This window comes from Leucopleurus acutus, assembly GCF_964270905.1.
Source record: "Leucopleurus acutus genome assembly, chromosome: 9".
In the NCBI taxonomy this organism is placed as follows: domain Eukaryota; kingdom Metazoa; phylum Chordata; class Mammalia; order Artiodactyla; family Delphinidae; genus Leucopleurus; species Leucopleurus acutus.
This window is the reverse complement of record NC_139144.1, coordinates 87,027,551-87,052,780: the sequence shown is the minus strand read 5'-3', so window position 1 is coordinate 87,052,780 and position 25,230 is coordinate 87,027,551. Positions and strand designations below refer to the sequence as shown.

General features: G+C 38.1%; 1 protein-coding gene across 2 annotated transcripts in view; it reads left to right on the top strand.

Annotated features, from left to right (window-relative positions):
- Nucleotides 1-25,230, top strand: part of COPG2 (COPI coat complex subunit gamma 2) — a 129,045-nt gene that overhangs the window by 66,089 nt on the left and 37,726 nt on the right. For both annotated transcript variants that reach the window (XM_082846000.1, XM_082846001.1), the window contains 9 exons: nucleotides 4,763-4,951; nucleotides 17,011-17,106; nucleotides 17,407-17,650; nucleotides 19,992-20,067; nucleotides 20,906-21,009; nucleotides 21,496-21,621; nucleotides 22,604-22,666; nucleotides 23,129-23,268; nucleotides 23,837-24,008. In XM_082846000.1, the coding sequence (XP_082702126.1) occupies nucleotides 4,763-4,951; nucleotides 17,011-17,106; nucleotides 17,407-17,650; nucleotides 19,992-20,067; nucleotides 20,906-21,009; nucleotides 21,496-21,621; nucleotides 22,604-22,666; nucleotides 23,129-23,268; nucleotides 23,837-24,008 (1,210 nt within the window). The remainder of the gene's footprint in view (nucleotides 1-4,762; nucleotides 4,952-17,010; nucleotides 17,107-17,406; nucleotides 17,651-19,991; nucleotides 20,068-20,905; nucleotides 21,010-21,495; nucleotides 21,622-22,603; nucleotides 22,667-23,128; nucleotides 23,269-23,836; nucleotides 24,009-25,230) is intronic.

Sequence of the window (25,230 nt, the reverse complement as noted above, 5' to 3'; positions counted from 1 at the left end):
AAACTGAAAGTGAGGGGATGGAAAAAGATATTCCATACAAATGGAAATCAAAAGAAAGCTAGAGTAGCAATACTCAGATGAAATAGACTTTAAAATAAGAATGTTATAAGAGACAAGGAAGGACACAACATAATGATCAAGGGATCAATCCAAGAAGAAGATATAACAATTATAAATATATATGCATCCAACATAGGAGCACCTCAATACATAAGGCAACTGCTAACAGCTATAAAAGAAGATATCGACAGTAACACAATAATGGGGGGGACTTTAACACCTCACTTACACCAATGGACAGATCATCCAAAATGAAAATAAATAAGGAAACAGAAGCTTTAAGTGACACAATAGACCAGATAGATTTAATCGATATTTATAGGACATTCCATCCAAAAACAGCAAGATTACACTTTCTTCTCAAGTGCACACAGAACATTCTCCAGGATAGATCACATCTTGGGTCACAAATCAAGCCTCAGTAAATTTAAGAATATTGAAATCATATCAAGCATCTTTTCTGACCACAATGCTATGAGATTAGAAATGAATTACAGGGAAAAAAATGTAAAAAACACAAACACACAGAGGCTAAACAATATGTTACTAAATAACCAAGAGATCACTGAAGAAATCAGAGGAAATCAAAAAATACCTAGAGACAAATGACAATGAAAACACGATGATCCAAAACCTATGGGATGCAGCAAAAGCAGTTCTAAGAGGGAAGTTTATAGCTACACAAGCCTACCTCAAGAAACAAGAAAAATCTCAAAAAAGCAATCTCACCTTACACCTAAAGGAACTAGAGAAAGAAGAATAAACAAAACCCAAAGTTTGCAGAAGGAAAGAAATCATAAAGATCAGAGCAGAAATAAATGAAGTAGAAACAAAGAAAACAGTAGCAAAGATCAATAAAACTAAAAGCTGGTTCTTTGAGAAGATAAACAAAATAGATAAACCATTAGCCAGACTCATCAAGAAAAAGAGCGAGAGGACTCAAATCAATAAAATTAGAAATGAAAAAGGAGAAGTTACAACAGACACCACAGAAATACAAAGCATCCTAAGAGACTACTACAAGCAACTCTATGCCAATGAAATGGACAACCTGGAAGAAATGGACAAATTCTTAGAAAGATATAACCTTCCAAGACTGAACCAGGAAGAAACAGAAAATATGAAAAGACCAATCACAAGTAATGAAATTGAAACTGTGATTAAAAATCTTCCAACATGGCTTCCCTGGTGGCGCAGTGGTTGAGAATCCACCTGCCGATGTAGGGGACACAGGTTTGTGCCCCGGTCCGGGAAGATCCCACGTGCCGCGGAGCAGCTGGGCCGTGAGCCATGGCCGCTGAACCTGCATGTCCAGAGCCTGTGCTCCGCAACGGGAAAGGCCACAACAATGAGAGGCCCACCTACTGCAAAAAAAAAAAAAAAAAATCTTCCAAGAAACAAAAGTCCTGGACTAGATGGCTTCACAGGTGAATCTATCAAACATTTAGAGAAGAGCTAACACCCATCCTTCTCAAACTCTTCCAAAAAATTGCAGAGGAGGGAACACTCCCAAACTCATTCTGGGAGGCCACCATCACCTTGATACCAAAACCAGACAAAGATACTACAAAAAAAGAAAATTACAGACCAATATCACTGATGAACATAGATGCAAAAATCCTCGACAAAATACTAGCAAACAGAATCCTACAGATTCAATGCAATCTACAGATTCAATGCAATCCCTATCAAATTACCAATGGCATTTTTTACGTAACTAGAACAAAGTAAACTTAAAATTTGTGGAGACACAAAAGACCCTGAATAGCCAAAGCAGTCTTGAGGGAAAACAACAGAGCTGGAGGAATCAGACTCCCTGACTTCAGACTATACTACAAAGCTACAGTAATCAAGACAATATGGTACTGGCACAAGAAAAGAAACATAGATCAATGGAACAAGATAGAAAGCCCAGAGATAAACACCTATGGTCAACTAACCTATGACAAAGGAGGCAAAGATATACAATGGAGAAACGACAGTCACTTCAATACGTGGTGCTGGGAAAACTGGACAGCTACATGTAAAAGAATGAAATTAGAACACTCCCTAACACCATACACAAAAATAAACACAAAATGGATTCAAGGTCTTCCCTGGTGGTGCAGTGGTTGAGAGTCTGCCTGCCTCTGCAGGGGACATGGGTTCATGCCCCGGTCTGGGAGGATCTCACATGCCACAGAGCGGCTGGACCCGTTAGCCATGGCTGCTGAGCCTGCACATCCAGGGCCTGTGCTCCGCAATGGGAAAGGCCACAACGGTGAGAGGCCCGTGTACCGCAAAAAAAAAAAAAAAAAAAAAAAAAAAGTGGATTAGAGACCTAAATGTAAGACCGGACACTATAAAACTCTTTAGAGGAAAACATAGGAAGAACACTCTTTGACATAAATCATAGCAAGATCTTTTTTGATCCACGTCCTAGAGTAATGGAAATAAGCACAAAAGTAATCAAATGGGACCTAATGAAACTTGAAAGCTTTTTGCACAGTAAAGGAAACCATAAACAAGACGAAAAGGCAACCCTCAGAATGGGAGAAAATATTCACAAACGAATCAATGGACAAAGGATTAATCTCCAAAATTTATAAACAGCTCATGCAGCTCAATATTAAAGAAACAAACAACCCAATCCAAAAATGGGCAGAAGGCCTAAATAGACCTTTCTCCAAAGGGGACATACACATGGCCAAGAAGCACATGAAAAGCTGCTCATCACTAATTATTAGAGAAATCACCTCACACCAGTTCGAACGTGCATCATCAGAAAATATACAAACAGCAAATGCTGGAGAGGGTGTGGAGAAAAGGGAGCCCTCTTGCACTGTTGGTGGGAATGTAAATTGATACAGACACTATGGAGAACAGTATGGAGGTTCCTTAAAAAACTAAAACTAGAATTACCATATGATCCGGCAATCCCACTACTGGGCATATACCCAGAGAAAACCATAATTCAAAAAGACACATGCACCCCAATGTTTATGGCAGCACTGTTTATAATAGCCAGGCATGGAAGCAACCTAAATGCCCATCTACAGAGGAATGGATAAAGAAAATGTACATATATACAATGGAATATTACTCAGCCATAAAAAGGAACAAAATTGAGTCATTTGTTGAGACATGGATGGATCTAGAGACTGTCTAGAGAGTGAAGTAAGTCAGAAAGAGAAAAACAAATATCGTATATTAATGCATATATGTGAAACCTAGAAAAATGGTACAGATGATCCGGTTTGCAGGGTAGAAGTTGAGACACAGATGTAGAGAACAAACATGGAAACCAAGGGGGGAGAACTGCGGTGGGGTGGGGATGGTGGTGTGCTGAATTGGGCGATTCGGATTGACATGTATACACTGATGTGTATAAAATTGATGACTAATAAGAACCTGCAGTATAAAAAAACAAAGAAACAAATAGAAAAACAAGTAATACTAAACTTTCTTTAGGTTATTTGTATGGAAATATGTTAATATAAATGTTTCAAACATCACATGAAATTTCTAAAAATCTTATGTTCTGGTATAATGTTATAAGTCATAATTCTAGTTATTACTTTAAAATGTGTATCTCAGAAATAACTAAATTTCCTTGTCAATTGCATTATTATGAACTTTCACCAAATCTTTAACCGTGGTCATTTTAAAAAAATTAATTTATTTTTAGCTGTGTTGTGTCTTCATTTCTGTGCGAGGGCTTTCTCTAGTTGTGGCAAGCGGGGGCCACTCTTCATTGGGGTACGTGGGCCTCTCACTATCGCGACCTCTCTTGTTGCGGAGCACAGGCTCCAGACGCGCAGGATCAGTAGTTGTGGCTCACGGTCCTAGTTGCTCTGCGGCATGTGGGGTCTTCCCAGACCAGGGCTCGAACCCGTGTCCCCTGCATTAGCAGGCAGATTCTCAACCAGTGCGCCACCAGGGAAGCCCCAACCGTGGTCATTTTTAAGTCTTTTGTCATTTACAGACAGTTCTGGGTGTACTCTGATGCTTTCACAAACATGTTCCTATAAAAGAGTTTCACCTTCAAGGAATTCATGGAGAAGACTGACAAGTACAGGTTTCTGGTAGCTGACTATACTGCTGAACTGAATGAATAAGCATTTTCAGAACTCTAATGGAAAACTTATGAATTCATAAAAGTGCTAACAAGATCAAGATAAAAAAATTAATTACATGGGACTGAGTGAACTGAAGAGGATGATTATAATTTTTGTGACTTTCTGTTTGAATAATAAAAAAAAAATCCCACAAGGATTCAGAGGCAAAAAATATACAAATCAATTTTCACTGCAAAGTAAAGGAGCTGTTACAGTGGAGGATTACTGGACTGAATGTCAATATTATGACATAGTATGAGTGTGTTTCATGTTTGGTAATTGCAATCATTGTTGCTTTTGTTGTGGTCATCCATTTACAATGCTTGATGTCAGTTTATTTATCTCTTGTAAAAAGAAAATACAGTGTGTGTGTGTGTGAGTTGTGGAAAAAAAAGGGAAACTTTTAAATTCCTGATTCTGGTTTTGCACAACTGTATAATTAACGGTGATGATCATATTATAAGGGGAGGCCCAAATAGAAGTTACAAATAAAGGAAATAAAATTCCATTTAAAAAATTTTTCTATTTTCGTCTTCTTTTATTTTTTAAAGTTCTGGTCTTTATCAGTAGCAATTTGCTGAATTTTTTCCATGCCCTTTGGCCAGGTGGCAATGAAGCACCCCTCTGCTGTTACTGCCTGCAATCTGGACTTAGAAAACTTGATCACAGACTCAAACAGAAGCATTGCTACACTGGCCATTACTACACTCCTCAAAACAGGAAGTGAGAGCAGTGTGGACAGGCTCATGAAGCAGATATCATCCTTTGTGTCTGAAATCTCAGATGAGTTCAAGGTAAGAGTTTAAATATGAGCATGTTTTCTCCCAGTCTCTGGCTTACCTATTTCATTTCTTTTTTTTTTTAATTTCAATAAATTTTATTTGCTTTTTAAAAATATAAATCTTATTAAAAATAGAGATGTAAATGACATATATATGAAGAATATAAATAAATCACCTAAAAAACAGCTACAAATTATCCACAATCTCAGTACCCCAGAACAACTTTATATTTGTTAAACATGATTCCAAATATAGCTCTGTATATGTGCAGTTGGGTAAATGAATAGCTAGATATATTCAGAAAAAAATTAAGAGAAATGTAATCATACTATGCATACTATTTTAAAATTAACAATATAAAAATATATTTTGAACTTTAAAAAGGAAAATAATTAAAACTGAAGTTAATTGTGAACTTCAAATAAGTATTTCTTTACGCAAGACAATTTTTTCTTTTTTTATTTTAAACATTTTATCAAGAAGGCACATTTTTTTTTATACAGCAGGTTTTATTAGTCATCAGTTTTATACACACCAGTGTATACGTGTCAATCCCAATCGCCCAATTTATCACACCACCCCCCCACCCCCCCCACGGCTTTCCCCCTTTGGTGTCCATACGTTTGTTCTCTAATTTCTACCCTGCAAACTGGTTCATCTGTACCATTTTTCTAGGTTCCACATATATGCGTTAATAAACGATATTTGTTTTTCTCTTTCTGACTTACTTCACTCTGTATGACACTCTCTAGATCCATCCACGGCTCAACAAATGACACAATTTCGTTCCTTTTTATGGCTGAGTAATATTCCATTGTATATATGTACCACATCTTCTTTATCCATTCCTCTGTAGATGGGCATTTGGGTTGATTCCATAACCTGGCTATTGTAAACAGTGCTGCAATGAACATTGGGGTGCATGTGTCTTTTTGAATTATGGTTTTCTCTGGGTATATGCCCAGTAGTGTGATTGCTGGATCATATGGTAATTCTAGTTTTAATTTTTTAAGGAACCTCCATACTGTTCTCCATAGTGGCCGTATCAATTTACATTCCCACCAACAGTGCAAGAGGGCTCCCTTTTCTCCACACCCTCTCCAGCATTTGTTGTTTGTAGATTTTCTGATAATGCGCATTCTAACTGGTGTGAGATGATATCTCATTGTAGTTTTGATTTGCATTTCTCTAATAATTAGTGATGAACAGCTTTTCATGCGCTTCTTGGCCATCTGTATGTCTTTTTTGGAGAAAGGTCTATTTAGGTCTTCTGCCCATTTTGGATTGAGTGTTTGTTTTTTTAATATGAGCTGTTTATATATTTTGGAGATTAATCCTTTGTCCGTTGCTTCATTTGCAAATATTTTCTCCCATTCTGAGGGTTGTTTATTCATCTTGTTTATGGTTTCCTTTGCTGTGCAAAAGCTTTGAAGTTTCATTAGGTCCCATTTGTTTATTTTTGTTTTTATTTCCATTACTCTAGGAGGGAGATCCAAAAAGATCTTGCTGTGATTTATGTCAAAGAGTGTTCTTCCTATGTTTTCCTCTAAGAGTTTTATAGTGTCCGGTCTTACATTTAGGTCTCGAATCCATTTTGAGTTTATTTTTGTGTATGGTGTTAGGGAGTGTTCTAATTTCATTCTTTTCCAGTTTCCCCAGCAGCACTTATTGAAGAGACTGTCTTTTCTCCATTGTATATCCTTGCCTCCTTTGTCATAGGTTAGTTGACCATAGGTGCATGGTTTTATCTCTGGGCTTTCTGTCTTGTTCCATTGATCTATGTTTTTTTCTTGTGCCAGTACCATGTTGTCTTGATTACTGTAGCTTTGTAGTATAGTCTGAAGTCAGGGAGTTCAATTCCTCCAGCTCCGTTTTTTCCCCTCAAGACTGCTTTGGCTATTCGGGGTCTTTTGTGTCTCCATACAAATTTTAAGATTACTTTGTTCTAGTTACGTAAAAAATGCCATTGGTAATTTGATAGGGATTGCATTGTATCTGTAGATTGGTTTGGGTAGTATAGTCATTTTCACAATATTGATTCTTCCAATCCAAGAACATGGTATATCTCACCATCTGTTGGTATCATCTTTAATTTCTTTCATCAGTGTCTTATAGTTTTCTGCATACAGGTCTCCTGTCTCCCTAGGTAGGTTTATTCCTAGGTGTTTTATTCTTTATGTTGCAATGGTAAGTGGGAGTGTTTCCTTAATTTGTCTTTCAGATTTTTCATCATTAGTGTATACGAATGCAAGAGATTTCTGTGCATTAATTTTGTATCCTGCTACTTTACCAAATTCATTGATTAGCTCTAGTAGTTTTCTGGTGGCATTTTTAGGATTCTCTATGTATAGTATCATGTCATCTGCAAACAGTGTCAGTTTTACTTCTTCTTTTCCAATTTGTATTCCTTTTATTTCTTTTTCTTCTCTGATTGCCGTGGCTAGGACTTCCAAAGCCATGTTGAATAATAGTGGTGAGAGTGGACATCCTTGTCTTATTCCTGATCTTAGAGGAAATGCTTTCAGTGTTTCACCATTGAGAATGATGTTTGCTGTGAGTTTGTCATATATGGCCTTTATTATATTGAGGTAGGATCCCTCTATGCCCTTTCTGGAGAGTTTTTATCATAAATGGGTGTTGAATTTTGTCAAAAGCTTTTTCTGCATCTATTGAGATGATCATATGGTTTTTATTCTTCAATTTGTTAATATGGTGTATCACATTGATTGATTTGCATATATTGAAGAATCCTTGAATCCCTGGGATAAATCCCACTTGATCATGGTGTATGATCCTTTTAATGTGTTGTTGGATTCTGTTTGCTAATATTTTATTGAGGATTATTGCATCTATGTTCATCAGTGATATTGGTCTGAGTTTTCTTTTTTTGTAGTATCTTTGTCTGGTTTTGGTATCAGGGTGATGGTGGCCTCCCAGAATGAGTTTGGGAGTGTTCCTTCCTCCGCAGTTTTTTGGAAGAGTTTGAGAAGGATGGGTGTTAGCTCTTCTCTAAATGTTTGATAGAATTCACCTGTGAAGCCATCTGGTCCAGGACTGTTGTTTGTTGGAAGATTTTTAATCACAGTTTCAATTTCATTACTTGTGATTGGTCTTTTTATATTTTCTGTTTCTTTCTGGTTCAGTCTTGGAAGGTTATATCTTTCTAAGAATTTGTCCATTTCTTCCAGGTTGTCCATTTCATTGGCATAGAGTTGCTTGTAGTAGTCTCTTAGGATGCTTTGTATTTCTGTGGTGTCTGTTGTAACTTTTCCTTTTTCATTTCTAATTTTATTGATTTGAGTCCTCTCGCTCTTTTTCTTGATGAGTCTGGCTAATGGTTTATCTATTTTGTTTATCTTCTCAAAGAACCAGCTTTTAGTTTTATTGATCTTTGCTACTGTTTTCTTTGTTTCTACTTCATTTATTTCTGCTCTGATCTTTATGATTTCTTTCCTTCTGCAAACTTTGGGTTTTGTTTATTCTTCTTTCTCTAGTTCCTTTAGGTGTAAGGTGAGATTGCTTTTTTGAGATTTTTCTTGTTTCTTGAGGTAGGCTTGTGTAGCTATAAACTTCCCTCTTAGAACTGCTTTTGCTGCATCCCATAGGTTTTGGATCATCGTGTTTTCATTGTCATTTGTCTCTAGGTATTTTTTGATTTCCTCTGATTTCTTCAGTGATCTCTTGGTTATTTAGTAACGTATTGTTTAGCCTCTGTGTGTTTGTGTTTTTTACATTTTTTCCCTATAATCCATTTCTAATCTCATAGCATTGTGGTCAGAAAAGATGCTTGATATGATTTCAATATTCTTAAATTTACTGAGGCTTGATTTGTGACCCAAGATGTGATCTATCCTGGAGAATGTTCTGTGTGCACTTGAGAAGAAAGTGTAATCTTGCTGTTTTTGGATGGAATGTCCTATAAATATCAATTAAATCTATCTGGTCTATTGTGTCACTTAAAGCTTCTGTTTCCTTATTTATTTTCATTTTGGATGATCTGTCCATTGGTGTAAGTGAGGTGTTAAAGTCCCCCCCTATTATTGTGTTACTGTCGATATCTTCTTTTATAGCTGTTAGCAGTTGCCTTATGTATTGAGGTGCTCCTATGTTGGGTGCATATATATTTATAATTGTTATATCTTCTTCTTGGATTGATCCCTTGATCATTATGTTGTGTCCTTCCTTGTCTCTTATAACATTCTTATTTTAAAGTCTATTTCATCTGAGTATTGCTACTCTAGCTTTCTTTTGATTTCCATTTGTATGGAATATCTTTTTCCATCCCCTCACTTTCAGTTTGTATGTGTCCCTAGGTCTGAAGTGGGTCTCTTGCAGACAGCATATATATGGGTCTTGTTTCTGTATCCATTCAGCAAGCCTGTGTCTTTTGGTTGGAGCATTTAATCCATTCACATTTATGGTAATTATTGACATGTATGTTCCTATGACCATTTTCTTGTTTTGGGTTTGTTTTTGTAGGTCCTTTTCTCCTCTTTTGTTTCCCACTTAGAGAAGTTCCTTTAGCATTTGCTGTAGAGCTGGTTTGGTGGTGCTGAATTCTCTCAGCTTTTGCTTATCTGCAAACGTTTTAGTTTCTCCATCGAATCTGAATGAGATCCTTGCCGGTTAGTGTAATCTTGGTTGTAGGTTCTTCCCTTTCATCACTTTAAGTATATCATGCCACTCCCTTCTGGCTTGTAGAGTTTCTGCTGAGAAATCAGCTGTTAACCTTATGGGAGTTCCCTTGTATGTTATTTGTCATTTTTCCCTTGCTGCTTTCAGTAATTTTTCTTTGTCTGTAATTTTTGCCAATTTGATTACTATGTGTCTCGGCATGTTTCTCTTTGGGTTTATCCTGCCTGGGACTCTCTGTGCTTTCTGGACTTGGGTGGCTATTTCCTTTCCCTTGTTAGGAAAGTTTTCACCTATTATCTCTTCAAATATTTTCTCTGGTCCTTTCTCTCTTCTCCTTCTGGGACCCCTATAATGCGAATGTTGTTGCGTTTAATGTTGTCCCAGAGGTCGCTTAGGCTGTCTTCATTTCTTTTCATTCTTTTTACTTTATTCTGTTTCGCAGCAGTGAATTCCACCATTCTGTCTTCCATGTCACTTATCCGTTCTTCTGCCTCAGTTATTCTGCTATCGACTCCTTCTAATGTAGTTTTCATTTCAGTTATTGTATTGTTCATCTCTGTTTGTTTGTTCTTTAATTCTTCTAGGTCTTTGTTAAACATTTCTTGCATCTTCTCCATCTTTGCCTCCATTGTTTTTCCGAGGACCTGGATCATCTTCACTATCATTATTCTGAATTCTTTTTCTGGAAGGTTGCCTATCTCCACTTAATTTAGTTGTTTTTCTTGGGTTTTATCTTGTCCCTTCATCTGGTACATAGTGCTCTGCCTTTTCATCTTGTGTTTCTTTCTGTGAATGTGGTTTTTGTTCCACAGGCTGCAGGATTGTAGTTCTTCTTGCTTCTGCTCTCTGCCCTGTGGTAGATGAGGCTGTCTAAGAGGCTTGTGCTAGTTTCCTGATGGGAGGGACTGGTGGTAGGGAGAGCTGACTGTTTCTCTGTTGGGCAGAGCTCAGTAAAACTTTCATCCTCTTGACTGTTGATGGGTGGGGCTGGGTTCCCTCCCTGTTGTTTGTTTTGCCTGAAGCCACCCAACACTGGAGCCTACCTGGGCTCTTTGGTGGGGCTAATGACAGACTCTGGGAGGGCTCACGCCAAGGAGTACTCCCAGAACTTCTGCTGCCAGGGTCCTTGTCCCCATGGTGATCTACAGCACCTCCCTCCTCTGCAGGAGACCCTACAACACTAGCAGGCAGGTCTGGTTCAGTCTCCCCTGGGGTCACTGCTCCTTCCCCTGGGGTCCCGATGCACACAGTACTTTGTGTGTGCCCTCCAAGAGTGGAGTCTCTGTTTCCCCCAGTCCTGTCAAAGTCCTGCAGTCAAATCCCACTAGCTTTCAAAGTCTGATTCTCTAGGAATTCCTCGTCCCGTTGCCAGACCCCCAGGTTGGGAAGCCTGACGTGGGGCTCAGAACCTTCACTCCAGTGTGTGGACTTCTGTGGCATAAGTGTTCGCCAGTCTGTGAGTCACCCACCCAGCAGTTATGGGATTTGATTTTACTGTGATTGCACCCCTCCTACCATCTCATTGTGGCTTCTCCTTTGTCTTTGGATGTGGGTTATCTTGGTGAGTTCCAGTGTCTTCCTGTCAGGGATTGTCCAGCAGCTAGTTGTGATTCTGGTGTTCTCACAAGAGGCAGTAAGAGCATGTCCTTCTACTCAGCCATCTTGTTTCAGTTCCCTATTTCGTTTCTTAACAGTGTCTTTTGATGAGCAGAAGTTTTAAATTTTTATGAAGTCTAATTTATTAATTTTTTTCCTTCACAGTTATTGCTTCCTGTGTCCTAAAAATCTTTTGTCTGTTTCCAAGTCTTAAAGATATTTTCCTATGTTTTATTGTAAATGTTTTACAGTTTTAGCTTTTACATTTTGGTCTATGATCCAACTTGAATTAATATTTGTGTGTGATAAGTTCAGTTTTTTTCCATATTGATTTCCACTCATTCTAGCATAATTTGTTTAAAACACTTCTCTTTCCCCATTGGTGTGCCTTGGCATCTTTGTCTAAAAAGCAGATAACCATATAATTGTAGGTGTATTTCCGGGATCCATATCACATTCTATCGAACTATTTGTCAATCCTATGCCAGTACCTCACTGTATCGATTAATGTAGCTTTATGGTACCTCTTAAATGTGTGGTCTTCCAACTTTGTCCTTCTTTTTTTTAATATTCTAGTTCCTATTTCCATATACAATTTAGAACCAGCTTATAATTTCTGTAAAACAAAGCCTTCTAGGATTGTGATGGGGGTTGTGTTGAATCTATAATCAATTTGAGGAGAATTGATAGCTTAATATTATTTATTCTTCCAGTTTATGAATATGGTGTACCTCTCCCTTTATTTAGGTTTTCTTTGTTTTCCCTGAGCAGTGTTTTATAGCATTTATTCTAGAGGTCTTGCACGTCTTTTGTTAAATTTATGTATAAATATTTTATGCTTTTTAAATTCCATTTTATTAACATTTCTATTTCATTGTTTGCTACTAGTATATTAAAAATACTTTTCTGGGGCTTCCCGGGTGGCGCAGTGGTTGAGAGTCCACCTGCCCATGCAGGGGGACACAGGTTCATGCCCCGGTCTGGGAAGATCCCACATGCTGCAGAGTGGCTAGGCCCATGAGCCATGGCTGCTGAGCCTGCGCGTCCGGAGCCTGTGCTCCGCAATGGGAGAGGCCACAACAGTGAGAGGCCCGCGTACCGCAAAAAAAAAAAAAAAAAAAATTCTTTTTTGTTTTTTAACTCTCCCATAATTCGGTATCCTTGCTGAGTCCCCTTATTGGTTCTAGTAGTTGTTATATGCATTCCTTAGGATTGTCCATATAAATAGTCATGTTATCTATGAATGGAGACATTTTTACTTCATTTCCAATCCAAATACCTTTCTTTTTCTTGCCTTATTAAAATGACTGGGACTTCCAATACAGTGTTGAAGAGAAATGGTGAGAATGTGTCAGAGATAATCAAAATAGCAATAAATTTCAGTTAGAAGAATTAAAGTAAAAAGATATTATTCCTTCATTTTTATTTAATTCTCAGTCAAGAGGTATAGCTGACTCTATTTACTCTCTTCTTGTATTTATCTACTTTTAAAAAACAAATGTAGCCTGTATATTCAAGTAGACATTTTGAATCTTTGGGAAACCTTGGGAGGTTATGAAGGTCATTTTGTAATATAGTTTATTGAATGAATCTCCTATGCTTGGATGTTTAGATAGTCTGCAGTATTTTGTGATTACAAATAATGCTGCAGTGGATAACTTTCTGCATGTGTTTTCTTGAAATTTTGGAGGTGTGTCCTCAGGGTAAATTCCTAGAAGTTCATATACTAGATTGAAAGGTAAATAAATATGTAGTTTTGTAGAGAATGTTAAATTCTACCAGGAGTGCGAAAGAGTGCCAGTTTCCCCATAGCCTTACCAACAGAGTACATATATTGTATTTTGAAGTTTTTCCAATCAGTTGGGTGAGAAAGGATGTCTCAGTGTAGTTTTAATTTGAATTTGTTTTATGATGAGGGAAGGTAAACATTTTTGCATATTTTTAAAGATCATTTAATATCTCTTTTTTAATATTGTCTGCTCACGTCTTTTTCCCATTTTCTATAAGATTTTTGGTCTTTTGTTTTCTCAGTTAAAGTTTTTTGTATATTAGGGATATTTATTCTTCATCTGTGAAATGTGTTATGATATTTTCTCCCAGTTTGTCATTTGTCTTTTGACTTTCCTTATGATGTCTTTTGTCATGCACAAGTTTTTAATTTTTATGTAGTCAAATTTGTTGATCTTTTTTTTTTAACATCTTTATTGGAGTATAATTGCTTTACAACGTTGTGTTAGTTTCTGCTTTATAACAAAGTGAATCAGCTATATATATACATATATCCCCATATCTCTTCCCTCTTGTGTCTCCCTCCCTATCCCACCCCTCTAGGTGGTCACAAAGCACCAAGTTGATCTCCCTGTGCTATGTGGCTGCTTCCCACTAGCTATCGGTTTTACATTTAGTAGTGTATATATGTCCATGCCACTCTCTCACTTTGTCCCAGCTTACCCTTCCCCCTCCCTGTGTCCTCAAGTCCATTCTCTAGTAGGTCTGCATCTTTTCCTGTCCTGCCCCTAGGTTCTTCATGACCACTTTTCTTTTTTAGATTCCATATATATGTGTTAGCATACAGTATTTATTTTTCTCTTTCTGACTTACTTCACTCTGTATGACAGACTCTAGGTCCATCCACCTCACTACAAATAACTCAATTTCGTTTCTTTTTATGGCTGAGTAATATTCCATTGTATATATGTGCCACATCTTCTTTTGTTGATCTTTTCTTTTATTACATTGGGCCTTTGAGTAATAGTTAGAAAGCCTTTCCCTTCAGACTATAGAGTCTGAATGGGTGTAAGAATTCACCCATGTTTTCTTCTAGTATATGTATATTTTCATGTTTTACATGTAAATCTCTGATCCATTGGATTTTATTATTGTATGTAAAATGAGAAGTAGATCTAATCTTATCCTTTTCCAATGACTATCCAGTTGCCCCCCCCAAATTTTATTTAAAGGTCTGTCTTTGTCCAGTATTTGAGATATTACCTTTATCATATACTAAAGTTCCATATGTACTTGGGTCTATTTGGGGGCTTTCTATTCTGTTCTTTTGTTCTCTTTACCTATTCATGCATCAGTACTACACACTATTTTAAATATAGAAGCTTTGTAAGGATGTTTGAATATCTGTTAGTCTCCTCTCATAGCTCTTTATTTTCATTGTTTCCCTAGCTGTTCTTACATGTTTATATTTCCTTATGAATTTTAGTATTAACTTGTCTAGCTTCATTTAAAAAAAATCTCGGGACTTCAGTCCAGTAACTTAACTACTGCAGTCCAGTAGTTAAGACTCTGTGCTTCTACTGTAGTGGGCGTGGGTTTGATCCCTGGTCAGGGAACTAAGATCCCACATGCTGCATGGTGCGGCAAAAAAACACAAAATGAACAAACAAAAAAAACTCATTGGCATTTTTATTGGGATCACATTAAATTTATAAGTTTTCTTAGGAGAGAACAAATATCTTAATGATGTTGAGATATCCTAATGAAGAAAAGGGATATTTCTTAATTTGTTCAAGTCTACTTTTGTGCCTTTCATGAATATTTTATAGTATTTTTTATATTAGATTTGAATGTTTTAAAAATTCTTTTATGTACTTTATTGTTGCTGTTATAAATCTTTTTTTACTCATTGTGTTTTCTAACTAGTTATTATTTGTGTATATGAATAGTATTATCTTTGCATTTTAACTTTACAGCCTGCTACCTTGCTGAATTATTTTATTGAGTTAGTTTTATCATAAATTCTCTAGGGTTTCCATGATATACTGTTATATCATCTGTAAAAAAAGATAGTTTTGTCTTTTAGTTTCTAATTCTTATTCCTCTAATTGTTTTCTCCTATCTAATTGCATTGGCTAATAGTGCTGGAATAATGGTAAATAACAGTTGAGACAGTAGCATCCTTGTTTTGTTTCTGACCTTAAAGTAAATGACTCTTGGGGTTCCCTATTAAGTAATATGCTGGCAGTACGATTGAGGGGTGTGTGTGTGTGTGTGTGTGTGTGTGTGTGTGTGTGTGTGTGTAAAATGGAAGTGCCTGTCCATTCCTGTTTTATTTTTTTAAGAATTTTTATTAGGAATGACTGTTGGATTTTATCAAAGGTTTTTCAGCATCTATGGATATAGTCATGATTTTTCTCCTCAGACTCATTAATATTGATGAATGATATTCATTTTCTAATGTTGAATCATTCTTGCATTCTTAGTATAAATTCCATTTCATCATGGCATATTCTTTTCTTACTGTAGTGTTGGAGTCTGTTAGCTAATGTATCACTTAGAATTTTTGCATCAATGTTCATAAATGATTTCCATCTGTAATTTTTCTTTTTGTATGTATACCATCTTTATTAGGTTTATATATCAATGCTTCATAAAAGATTATGGATGTTTTCTTTCATTTTCTATGCTCTGAAACAACATATATAGATTTGGGACTATCTGGTTGGCAGACAGTTCTCCAGTCTTCCATAAATTTCTTGCATTTCTGCACACCCTGCAAATTAGGCACTAACTGCCCTTTGTTTCCTACTGTACCAGTTTTGTCCCCTTTGTGTAGTGCAAGATCTCTTCCAGTCTCAAAAGATACAGCATCTCCCTAAAAGTAGTAAATGGCCGGTTTCCATACAGCCCTAGAAGATACAGCTAGTCCTGCCTCTAGAGCAAAAAGCAAACATGCTTATTGCCTAGTATAATAAAGGTAATGTTTCCCTTCTGAATAGAGGACTGGCATGCTTACTGCCCACTGTAAAATATTCAAGTTCCATATCTCAAAATCTCCTGTAATGCAGCCTACTGTGGGCTCAAGTATTATCTGGCCCTTTTTGCATTGTCCTATGGTAACTGGGGCTTAGGAAACTGACCCCCAAATGCTGATATCCTGGCTACTGCTTCTGCTGTCATTAAATAACTGTCTTTCATCTCTGATCCAGGATTCTTGTGTATTCTTCTAGCATCCATGAAATTGTAGCAGTCTAACCTGTTAGCTTGCAAGTAGGGTAAAATTTCACACTCTTTTTACTTCTTGACACTGGTCTTTAAAGTTGTGGTAAAAATTTCCTAGAAACCATTTTGTGAAATAGTTCTTTGGTAACTTTCTCTATTTCTTCTATGGAAATGAGTCCTTAAGCTTTTTATCTTTACTGTTCACTTTAAAATTTGTATGTGAAAATTTTAAATGTAAAATTTAAAAATATGCTCAAAGCTCATTTGCTTGGAGCAAAGGGGTGGGGTCTTTTTTTTTTAATTAATTAATTTTATTTATTTATTTTTGGCTGCACTGGGTCTTCATTGCTTGCTCGCGGTCTTTCTCTAGTTGCAGCAAGCAGGGGCTACTCTTCGTTGTGGTGTGCAGGCCTCTCATTGCAGTGGCCTCTCTTGTTGCGGAGCACGGGCTTTAGGCACGCGGGCTTCTGTAGTTGTGGCACGTGGGCTCAGTAGTTGTGGCTCGCGGGCTCCAGAGCGCAGGCTCAGCAGCTGTGGTGCACAGGCCCAGATGCTCCGCGGCATGTGGGATCTTCCTGGACCAGGGCTCGAACCCACGTCCCCTGCATTGGCAGGTGGGCTCTCAATCACTGCGCCACCAGGGAAGCCCTGGGGTCTCTTGAATACACTTCATTTTTACATTGCTTTTTATTTTCCTCTGAGGTCTCTTTTGCTTATCTTTCATGAAGAACCATTATTGTTATTTTAGTTAACTATAGTGCTTTCTTAGCTTACAGTACATAAGTAGCTAAAGTTATAAAGATGAACGTCCTTTCTGTGTTTTCCTCTAGGTGGTAGTTGTACAGTCATTATAAAGGTGCATGTCCTTTTTGTTTGTTTTTCTACAGGTGGTGGTTGTACAGGCAATTAGTGCTCTCTGTCAGAAATACCCTCGAAAGCACAGCGTCATGATGACTTTCCTCTCCAACATGCTCCGAGATGACGTAGGTGCACTACTTTTTAATCATGTGAAGTTGCTCTCTTAAATTCTTATGCCGTAGTATTTAAAGCAGCTTTCTTTATCATCTCAGTATGCATCTCAAATAGTGTGCCTAATTCTGTTTTCTGTCTTATTACTAGACATGCTATATTGCTTTGGCTTTCCCACTTGGAGGAAAAAAACACTTTTGTTTTTTTCATAAGGGAAGGGAAATGAAATCTGAATGTTACAGCATGAGCCTTGGAGTATAAGCATTTCTCCAAAAAGTGTCCTCAGAATGAATGGCAGTTTTCTCTTTTGCCAGGGAGGCTTTGAATATAAGCGAGCCATTGTGGACTGCATAATCAGCATTGTGGAAGAGAACCCTGACAGTAAAGAGGCAGGTCTAGCCCACCTTTGTGAATTCATCGAGGACTGTGAACACACTGTTCTGGCTACTAAGATTCTACATTTGTTGGGCAAAGAGGGCCCCAGAACGCCTGTCCCCTCCAAGTATATCCGCTTTATTTTTAATAGGGTGGTACTGGAGAATGAGGCTGTCAGAGCTGGTGAGTCATTGCAACACTAATAATGGTGTAACTGCTGATCTTGTGAAATGCTTATTAACTCAAGGGGGTGGTAATGAAATTGGAAAATGAAGTTGCAACGTCTATTTGATGGTGGGATCTTGGACCACACTTAAGCCCCAGATGTACAGCTATTTCTTTGTATTCCAATTTCCATCCTGATTTCTGCCTGTATCAGAGACAAATAACCCTTGACTTTCAGTATGACGGAAGATTATGATGGCGTCATCCATTTTTTCCGAGTTATGGCCATAAGTATGAATGTCTGTGAAATTTGTGTGTCTTTCTGCCTCTGTAGTTTTTTGGTTTTTTTTTTTGTGGTACACGGGCCTCTCACTGCTGTGGCCTCTCCTGTTGCGGAGCACAGGCTCCGGACGCGCAGGCTCAGCGGCCACGGCTCACGGGCCCAGCCGCTCCGCGGCATGTGGGATCCTCCTGGACTGGGGCACGAACCCGTGTCCCCTGCATTGGCAGACGGACTCTCAACCACTGCGCCACCAGGGAAGCCCTCTGTAGTTTTTAAGTGTCTTTTTAAACAGGTCTTAGGGTTTTTTTTACTTCCTCCTCCCCTTAGCATGTGAACTGGTACAAATCTCCCCTGTTAAAACTATAAGCCTTCCTTTGATCCATTGTCTCTCACTAGCTACTGACCATACTCCCCCTGTTATGTAACCTTGTAGGAGCTATTACTAGCTGCCCCTATGAACTTATTCTCCATTTTCTCTTCAACTCACTATAATCTTGCTCTCTCCCTTAAAAATCGTCTGAAGCTATTTTATTTGGAAATTACTTATAAGCTAGTTGGAAAATCAAGTTAGACACTTTAATGTTCTTACCCTTGTTCACCTCAGTCAATTTGATGTACTGTTGCCTAAACACTTCATGAAACTCTCTTCCCTTGGTTTCCACAATAGCCTGCATCTTTCCATCACTCCTCAGTCTTATTTATAGAGCTTCTGTTCCATTCCTTAAAACGTTAGTTTTCCTTAGGGGTTTGTCTTCTCAACATACACATTCATTCTGGTGATCATTTCCAGAGCTCTGCTGATATGCTGTGGCATTGCAGTCTCTTTCGTGAACTTGTACGTCTGGCTATCTAAGGCACTTTAAATTCAGCTTGAAATTCAAACTATCCCAAACGGAAATCCTCACCTATATCATCCACTCAGTTGCAAGGCTAGAACCTTACTCCATTGTTTTATAACCCCCATCTATCCTTTGGCAAAGTTCTTTCCATTCTGTCTCCTCAAAATGCATTTCTTCATTGTCTTTTTTCGTAGATTTCCTGAGGGCTGCATTAGGCTCCCATCCATTTCAGTTGCCCAACTAGTCTGACTGCTTGTAGCCTCGCCCATATCCAGTATATTATTCTCCACACTCTGCTACCAAAGTGGTCATTAGACATAAAATCTCACAAATTTAGAGTAGTACACTCTGCTACAAATACACAGATTCATCCTGTATTTAACACCCGTTAATAATAGCCTTGAGGTTGAACCATAACCGAATTTTGTTTTGTCTCTAGTCTCTCACTTTTCTCCTGCTCTCCAGCACAGGTCTAGTGCTTCAGCCTTGCTCAGCTGTGTCCAGTCCCAGGATCTTGCCACACTTTCTTGTCTGGCCTGAGGGCCTTGGTACTTTTTATTCTCTCTCCCTCGAATGCTCTTTTCCTGCCTTTTCCCTCTGGCTAACTGTATTTGTTCTTCAGACTTTAGCTCAAGTAATAAGTGTCAACTCCTTGTCTGTCTCCTCTTTCTCCAATTGTGACTTACGTTCCTTTCTCTACTCACGTAGTACCCTGGATATAGTCCTGCCATGGACTTTCTGTGCTATGTTGTAACTGCCTCTTTACTTACCTGTCTTTCCCACTGGAGGACAACTCCTTGATGTCTTCTGTCTTTCTGCCTCCAGCATCTAGCACAACTCCTGACAAAGGTTAAGTAAGCAGTAAACCTCTGTTGATACAGTGACTTTTAATAATAGAGTTTTGGGTTTTGGTTTTTGTTTTTTAATGTGTGGGGCTGGTTGTTTAAGATTAGAGCTTATAAGGAGCTGGACTGGAAGATAGCTCATATAAGGAATACATATGATCCTTTTTCCTCAATGCATGGTGGGTTTTCTTACTCAGAGCTCTCTTGGGCCTGCTGATTTCTATTTATGCTTAAATGGATCAAGGAAATAAGATCAAGAAACTCACAATAAAACAATAAGAGTTTATTCCAACTGAACACGGGGAAACTCCTCTAATTTTTTTTTTTTAATGATTACTGCTTGACTCTGAGAAGCCAATATTCATGTTGTTTTGTTTTATGCTCCATTACAGCTGCCGTGAGTGCTTTGGCTAAATTTGGGGCTCAGAATGAGAATCTTCTCCCAAGTATCCTAGTACTCTTACAAAGGTGATTAAAAGAATGTCTTTTTCTTTTCTTTTTAAAATAAGAATGCTATGTGGCTGAATAGAGAATTCCTCATTGTACCATATCAAAACGCATTGCAGGACCTAAGAGTAGAGCTGATGGAGTCAGGGCAAATGGTATTTTTCTTATTCTTCTGGTAATTTTGCATGTGCTAAGTACATGTAAAATTTGACTTCTAATTTCTCTTGCCTGATTTTGAGGAAGTGACTTAAATACATGTGCCTCAATTTGTATAACAGGGGCCAACTTCAAAGAGATTCACTATGTAGAGTTGAAAATACCAGCTTTTCATGGTTTCCTTGACTCCCTATTTGATGAGGAAAGACTTGCTTTAGCAAACACTCTGTGATTACATCTTGTAATTGAAGCAGAAAAATTACAAGCCAAAGGCTGGCTGGTTTAAATCAAATAAATTGCCATTTGAGTGATATCAGTGCCTGGATTTGGAATGCTTTTTAGTATCCTTGGAAAGTATAATATTACCATTTTTAAATTATATTCGAAGTCTAAGTCTTTACCAGGGTCATGTGGTTGCAGATCCAAGAATAGACTCCAAACTGCTATCTTATGTTATTGTGTCCTTCCTAATTATTTTAATGCCTACTTATGTAGTGCTTCTGATTCATAATGACACCATTTCTTTACCAATTGAGAACAGTACCCGGTATTTGTGGAGATTTTAGGATCCACCGTTGGCTGTTGTTGAGCTCTTTTATAAAGGCAGTATCAGATGGCCTGGATCATGCCCTTTAGGTATAGTGGTAAAGCTATTGGAAATCATTACGGTGCTGTGACATGTATCTTCTGTATCCCTGGACAGGTGTATGATGGATACTGATGATGAGGTACGGGATAGAGCTACCTTCTATCTGAATGTGCTGCAGCAGAGGCAGATGGCGCTGAATGCTACATATATCTTCAATGGTCAGTGAGAGCCAAGAATGGAGACAAGTACACTTTTGTTCCACAAATGGTGTCTGAGAAGCATATCCATGATGATTTGCATATGAGCTGGCTTCACTAGGCAAAATGCTTGGTTTCTGTCTTTGAATGCACTTCCATTTCTAGGGAGACCTAAAGTATGTAAAAGCCCAAAGAATATTGCTTTTTCCTGGTCCTCCTTGAGCTCCCTCTTGGATGGGTTTACCTTTTTTCCCTTATGCTATCATCGTTTCCACGTGTCTCCGTTGCTTTGTTTTCTGGAAGATACTTCTATTTTGTTGAAAATTCCTATGCTCTGCTCCTATGCTTCCTTGGATGAAATTATAAGAGCCTTTATTTTTTATTATTTAGGTTATAAAATCTGTGGTTATAGTTTTCTTTAGAAAGCTTAGATAAATATTACAAATCTGGGCCTATCTGGGTCCTAGGATTGGCAAGAAGTAGTGCTGAGAGTTTTCTGTTTCATAGGTCTGACAGTCTCTGTACCAGGGATGGAGAAAGCCTTACACCAGTACACACTGGAGCCTTCAGAAAAGCCCTTTGATATGAAATCTATTCCTCTTGCTATGGCTGCTGTCTTTGAACAGAAAGCAGGTAAGGGGAACACTGTTAGTTTTTCTATGTATAAGTAGTTTTACACCAATAAAATACACTGTTAGCATATTTTCTTTAATATTTCTTTTAATGGTCACTGCTTCTAATCTTACAGAACTAAGATGGATGATACTTTTTTTTTTTTTTTTTTCCCCCGGTACGAGGGCCTCTCACTGTTGTGGCCCCTCCCGTTGTGGAGCACAGGCTCCGGATGTGCAGGCCCAGCGGCCATGGCTCATGGGCCCAGCCACTCCGCGGCATGTGGGATCTTCCCGAACCGGGGCATGAACCCGTGTCCCCTGCATCGGCAGGCAGACTCTAAACCACTGCGCCACCAAGGAAGCCCCCTGGATGATTCTTTTTAAATTAGGGTTTTAAAATTTTTTCCCTTGTTTTCTCATGAAAGCAAGAATATGAATTGTGACTCAGATTGAAATTTTTTTTAATGCTAAGTGTTACAGCGTTTGAAGTTAGTTGTCACTGTGTGTTTCAGAGCAGTAATTGTGCTGTCACCTCTTATTTTTATTTTCCGATATTAGTTAACTTCTTAATTAATTTTTCTGTTGGAGGCTTAAAAAAATAAAGGAACAAAGTGTGTAGTGGTTAGAACCAAAAATGAAAGAGCTTACGCTTTCAACGTTTTCAGGTTTTTTTGTTGGTACTATATAAGTAGTTTTTCCTGTTTGAATCACGAGATTTGTTTTATAAACTGTTCCTCCTTTTAAGAGTAATTAAAAAAAACATTTCGGTTCATTAAAGCAAATTTTGTATTTTTAGGACTTACTTTATTATTTCATAAAATATGTTCACTAAATACATTTTGAGTGTTCCTCCAAAAAAGATGACAGAGAACCTCCCGGTGTGATTCAGCAGTAGCAGCTTATGTTTATCTGCTTAACGTTTCTGTCCTCATCTCCTGTCTGCATGTTTGGCTTGATAGTAGGAGGGAAGCTCATTTGATTGCTCATACTTGTCTTTGTAGAAATCACACTGATGGCTACTAAGCCCGAGAAGTTGGCTCCTTCCAGGCAAGACATTTTCCAAGGTATGATGATTTGATGTGTAGAAGCAGTAGCCTAGCACCCGAGGCATTGTAAGTATAATGAAGGCCACTACTTTTGTTCAATTTGATTAATTCTCAGTACGGGAGCTCGTTGTATGGCCGAATATTGATTGTCCTAGCTTACAGTTGCGGGCGCTACCTGGAGTCTGTGGGACTTTCCAATTTCCAGTTGCCAGCTTATGGAGAATGCTTTTCTTACTCTGTATCAGGGAACTCAAATTCTATGAAATTAGGAATTAAGTTTGTCTGTCTGTTTGTTGCTTTTAGTAATTGAGTGTATAAACTCTTACTTAAAAGATTATTTCACTAAAGCTTGGGGACACATTAGTTGAGTGTTCAACTATTAGTAAGACTATGGAAACTTAAAACATTTTAGACACCCAGAGTAATGTCTTCCCTGTCTTCTTACTTTCCTCCTCCTTTTCTTTCCTTTTTTCTTGATAGAACAACTGGCTGTCATTCCTGAGTTTATGAATCTAGGACCCTTGTTCAAGTCTTCTGAGCCTGTTCAACTTACAGAAGCAGAGACAGAATATTTTGTTCGTTGTATCAAGCACATGTTTACCAATCATATTGTGTTCCAGGTGAGATAAGCGCCAGAACTTGCTCCAGTAAGGGGTTTAGTGTTAATCCCCTTTTAGTTTATTTATGATTCTAGTCCCTTTTATAGAGAAGCAAATTTAGCAGCATATCTGGTTTTCTTTCCTAACTCCATAGCCGTAGAGATGTGATGGGTAGCTTTTGATGATTTAAATTTAAAAAGACATGAAACTGAAATGTCTGAAGAAGTTGGACAGCATAAAGGATAACCTGTGGAAGAAATAGTCATCATTTAATATCAGGGTAAAATAAGTGTGTCATTCCAAGAACTTGGATTTCAGTTTGGTTCTCAGACAGCTATCAGACTTCTACCATCTTGTTTGGTAGAACTCAATCTCAGGAAGGAGGAAAACACTGGTTAATATAAACAAAAAAGACCTCAAGAATAAGGTTATCCTCATTGCCTCAGGAAAAATCTTACGGGGAGACATGCGTGGTGTTTAGAAAGTATAGAGGGTTCCAGAACTCAGTCGTGGGTTATGGGTGGGAAGGAACAACTTGCTTGCAAACAGTTCTTCTCCTTCATAACTTTCCTATTTGCTGACTTTTCAGTTTGACTGTACCAATACTCTCAATGACCAGCTACTGGAGAAAGTGACAGTGCACGTGGAACCATCAGATTCCTATGAAGTGCTGTGTTGTATCCCAGTCCCCAGCCTACCTTATAATCAACCAGGAATATGCTACACTCTTGTTCGTTTACCTGATGATGACTCTACAGCAGGTAATAACACACAGAATGGAAGAGATATGATTAAGAGTGCATTACCACTTGAGCTCTTAAATGTCTGGACAGATGTTTGGGGTTCAAGAATTTGTTTCTTTTCCGGAATTAAATGATGGTATATTTATAAAATGAGTTACTGCTTACAGAAATACTAATTTTATAACCAAGTTTCTGAGTAAAATATGCTGGACATTTAATTGTAAAACAGAAACTGGATGTATACAGTGGTAGCCCAAAAAGGAACTCAGACTTTCTGTTGGAACAGTGTCACCACTAGTGAGAGTTCATATACCTGATGTCCCCTATGAAGGATCATGGCCTACTTCTCCCTGATGTTTCTTTCCAGGGCATCCTAAGGACTTTTTATTTAGTAGATCCATGGCATCATAAAATATATTGTTTTTAAGGGTCCTGTAACACGAGGCAAGTGTCTAAGAGTATGTCTCAGCCTAATGAGTGGCTTAGCCAACATCTGTGTATCCACATTTGAGAAGGGCTTGTAATCTGCTTGACCTGTATGCAGTCTTGGGGGTGGGGGGGGGGAGGCCTGTGAAGAACAGCCAATTGCTAGTGCCAGTGGTATTTACAAATTGGGGGTTTGAGATCTTCTAACCTATGAATGTCAAGTATTTGTTGTACTTGATTTCTTTTTCCCATTTTCCCACCTGAGTTCTTTTCTTCCCATATTCACTGCAGAGTTTTCACAACTGTTACGCAGTTTTCACTGAAATAAGCACACACATTGCACTTATATTTTGAACAATTTTTATTACTAGTACAGGAAAAAACAATTTTTACTACTAATACAGGAAAAAACAATTTTTACTACTAATACAGGAAAAATCAGATAGAAGTTAACAAATATTGGGAAAGTTACAGAGTTACAAGAAATCGTAAAAGCACTAGTAAATAGTTATCCCTGGTCATCATTCATTACATTTGGGGCTTAACCTGTCTTCCCTTAGCCCCTCTCCCAACTCCCTTTTTAGATGTTGGTTCTGGGAGCCCCTGCCCAATCTTACCTGTGTTGGATGATAGACCAGGCTACTCAACTCTAGCACGAGGTAGATTCAAGTTGGCACCATTGCTGGGTCTGAACCCCAGGTTGTTCCCTCTGGCCCTGGGTGGACCTGCAGTTGCGGCCACCCTGGATCCATAAGCTCCTGGGTAGGAAGGCACTTTCCTATCTGGCCTCCACTATTTCTCCTTCGAGCATTAG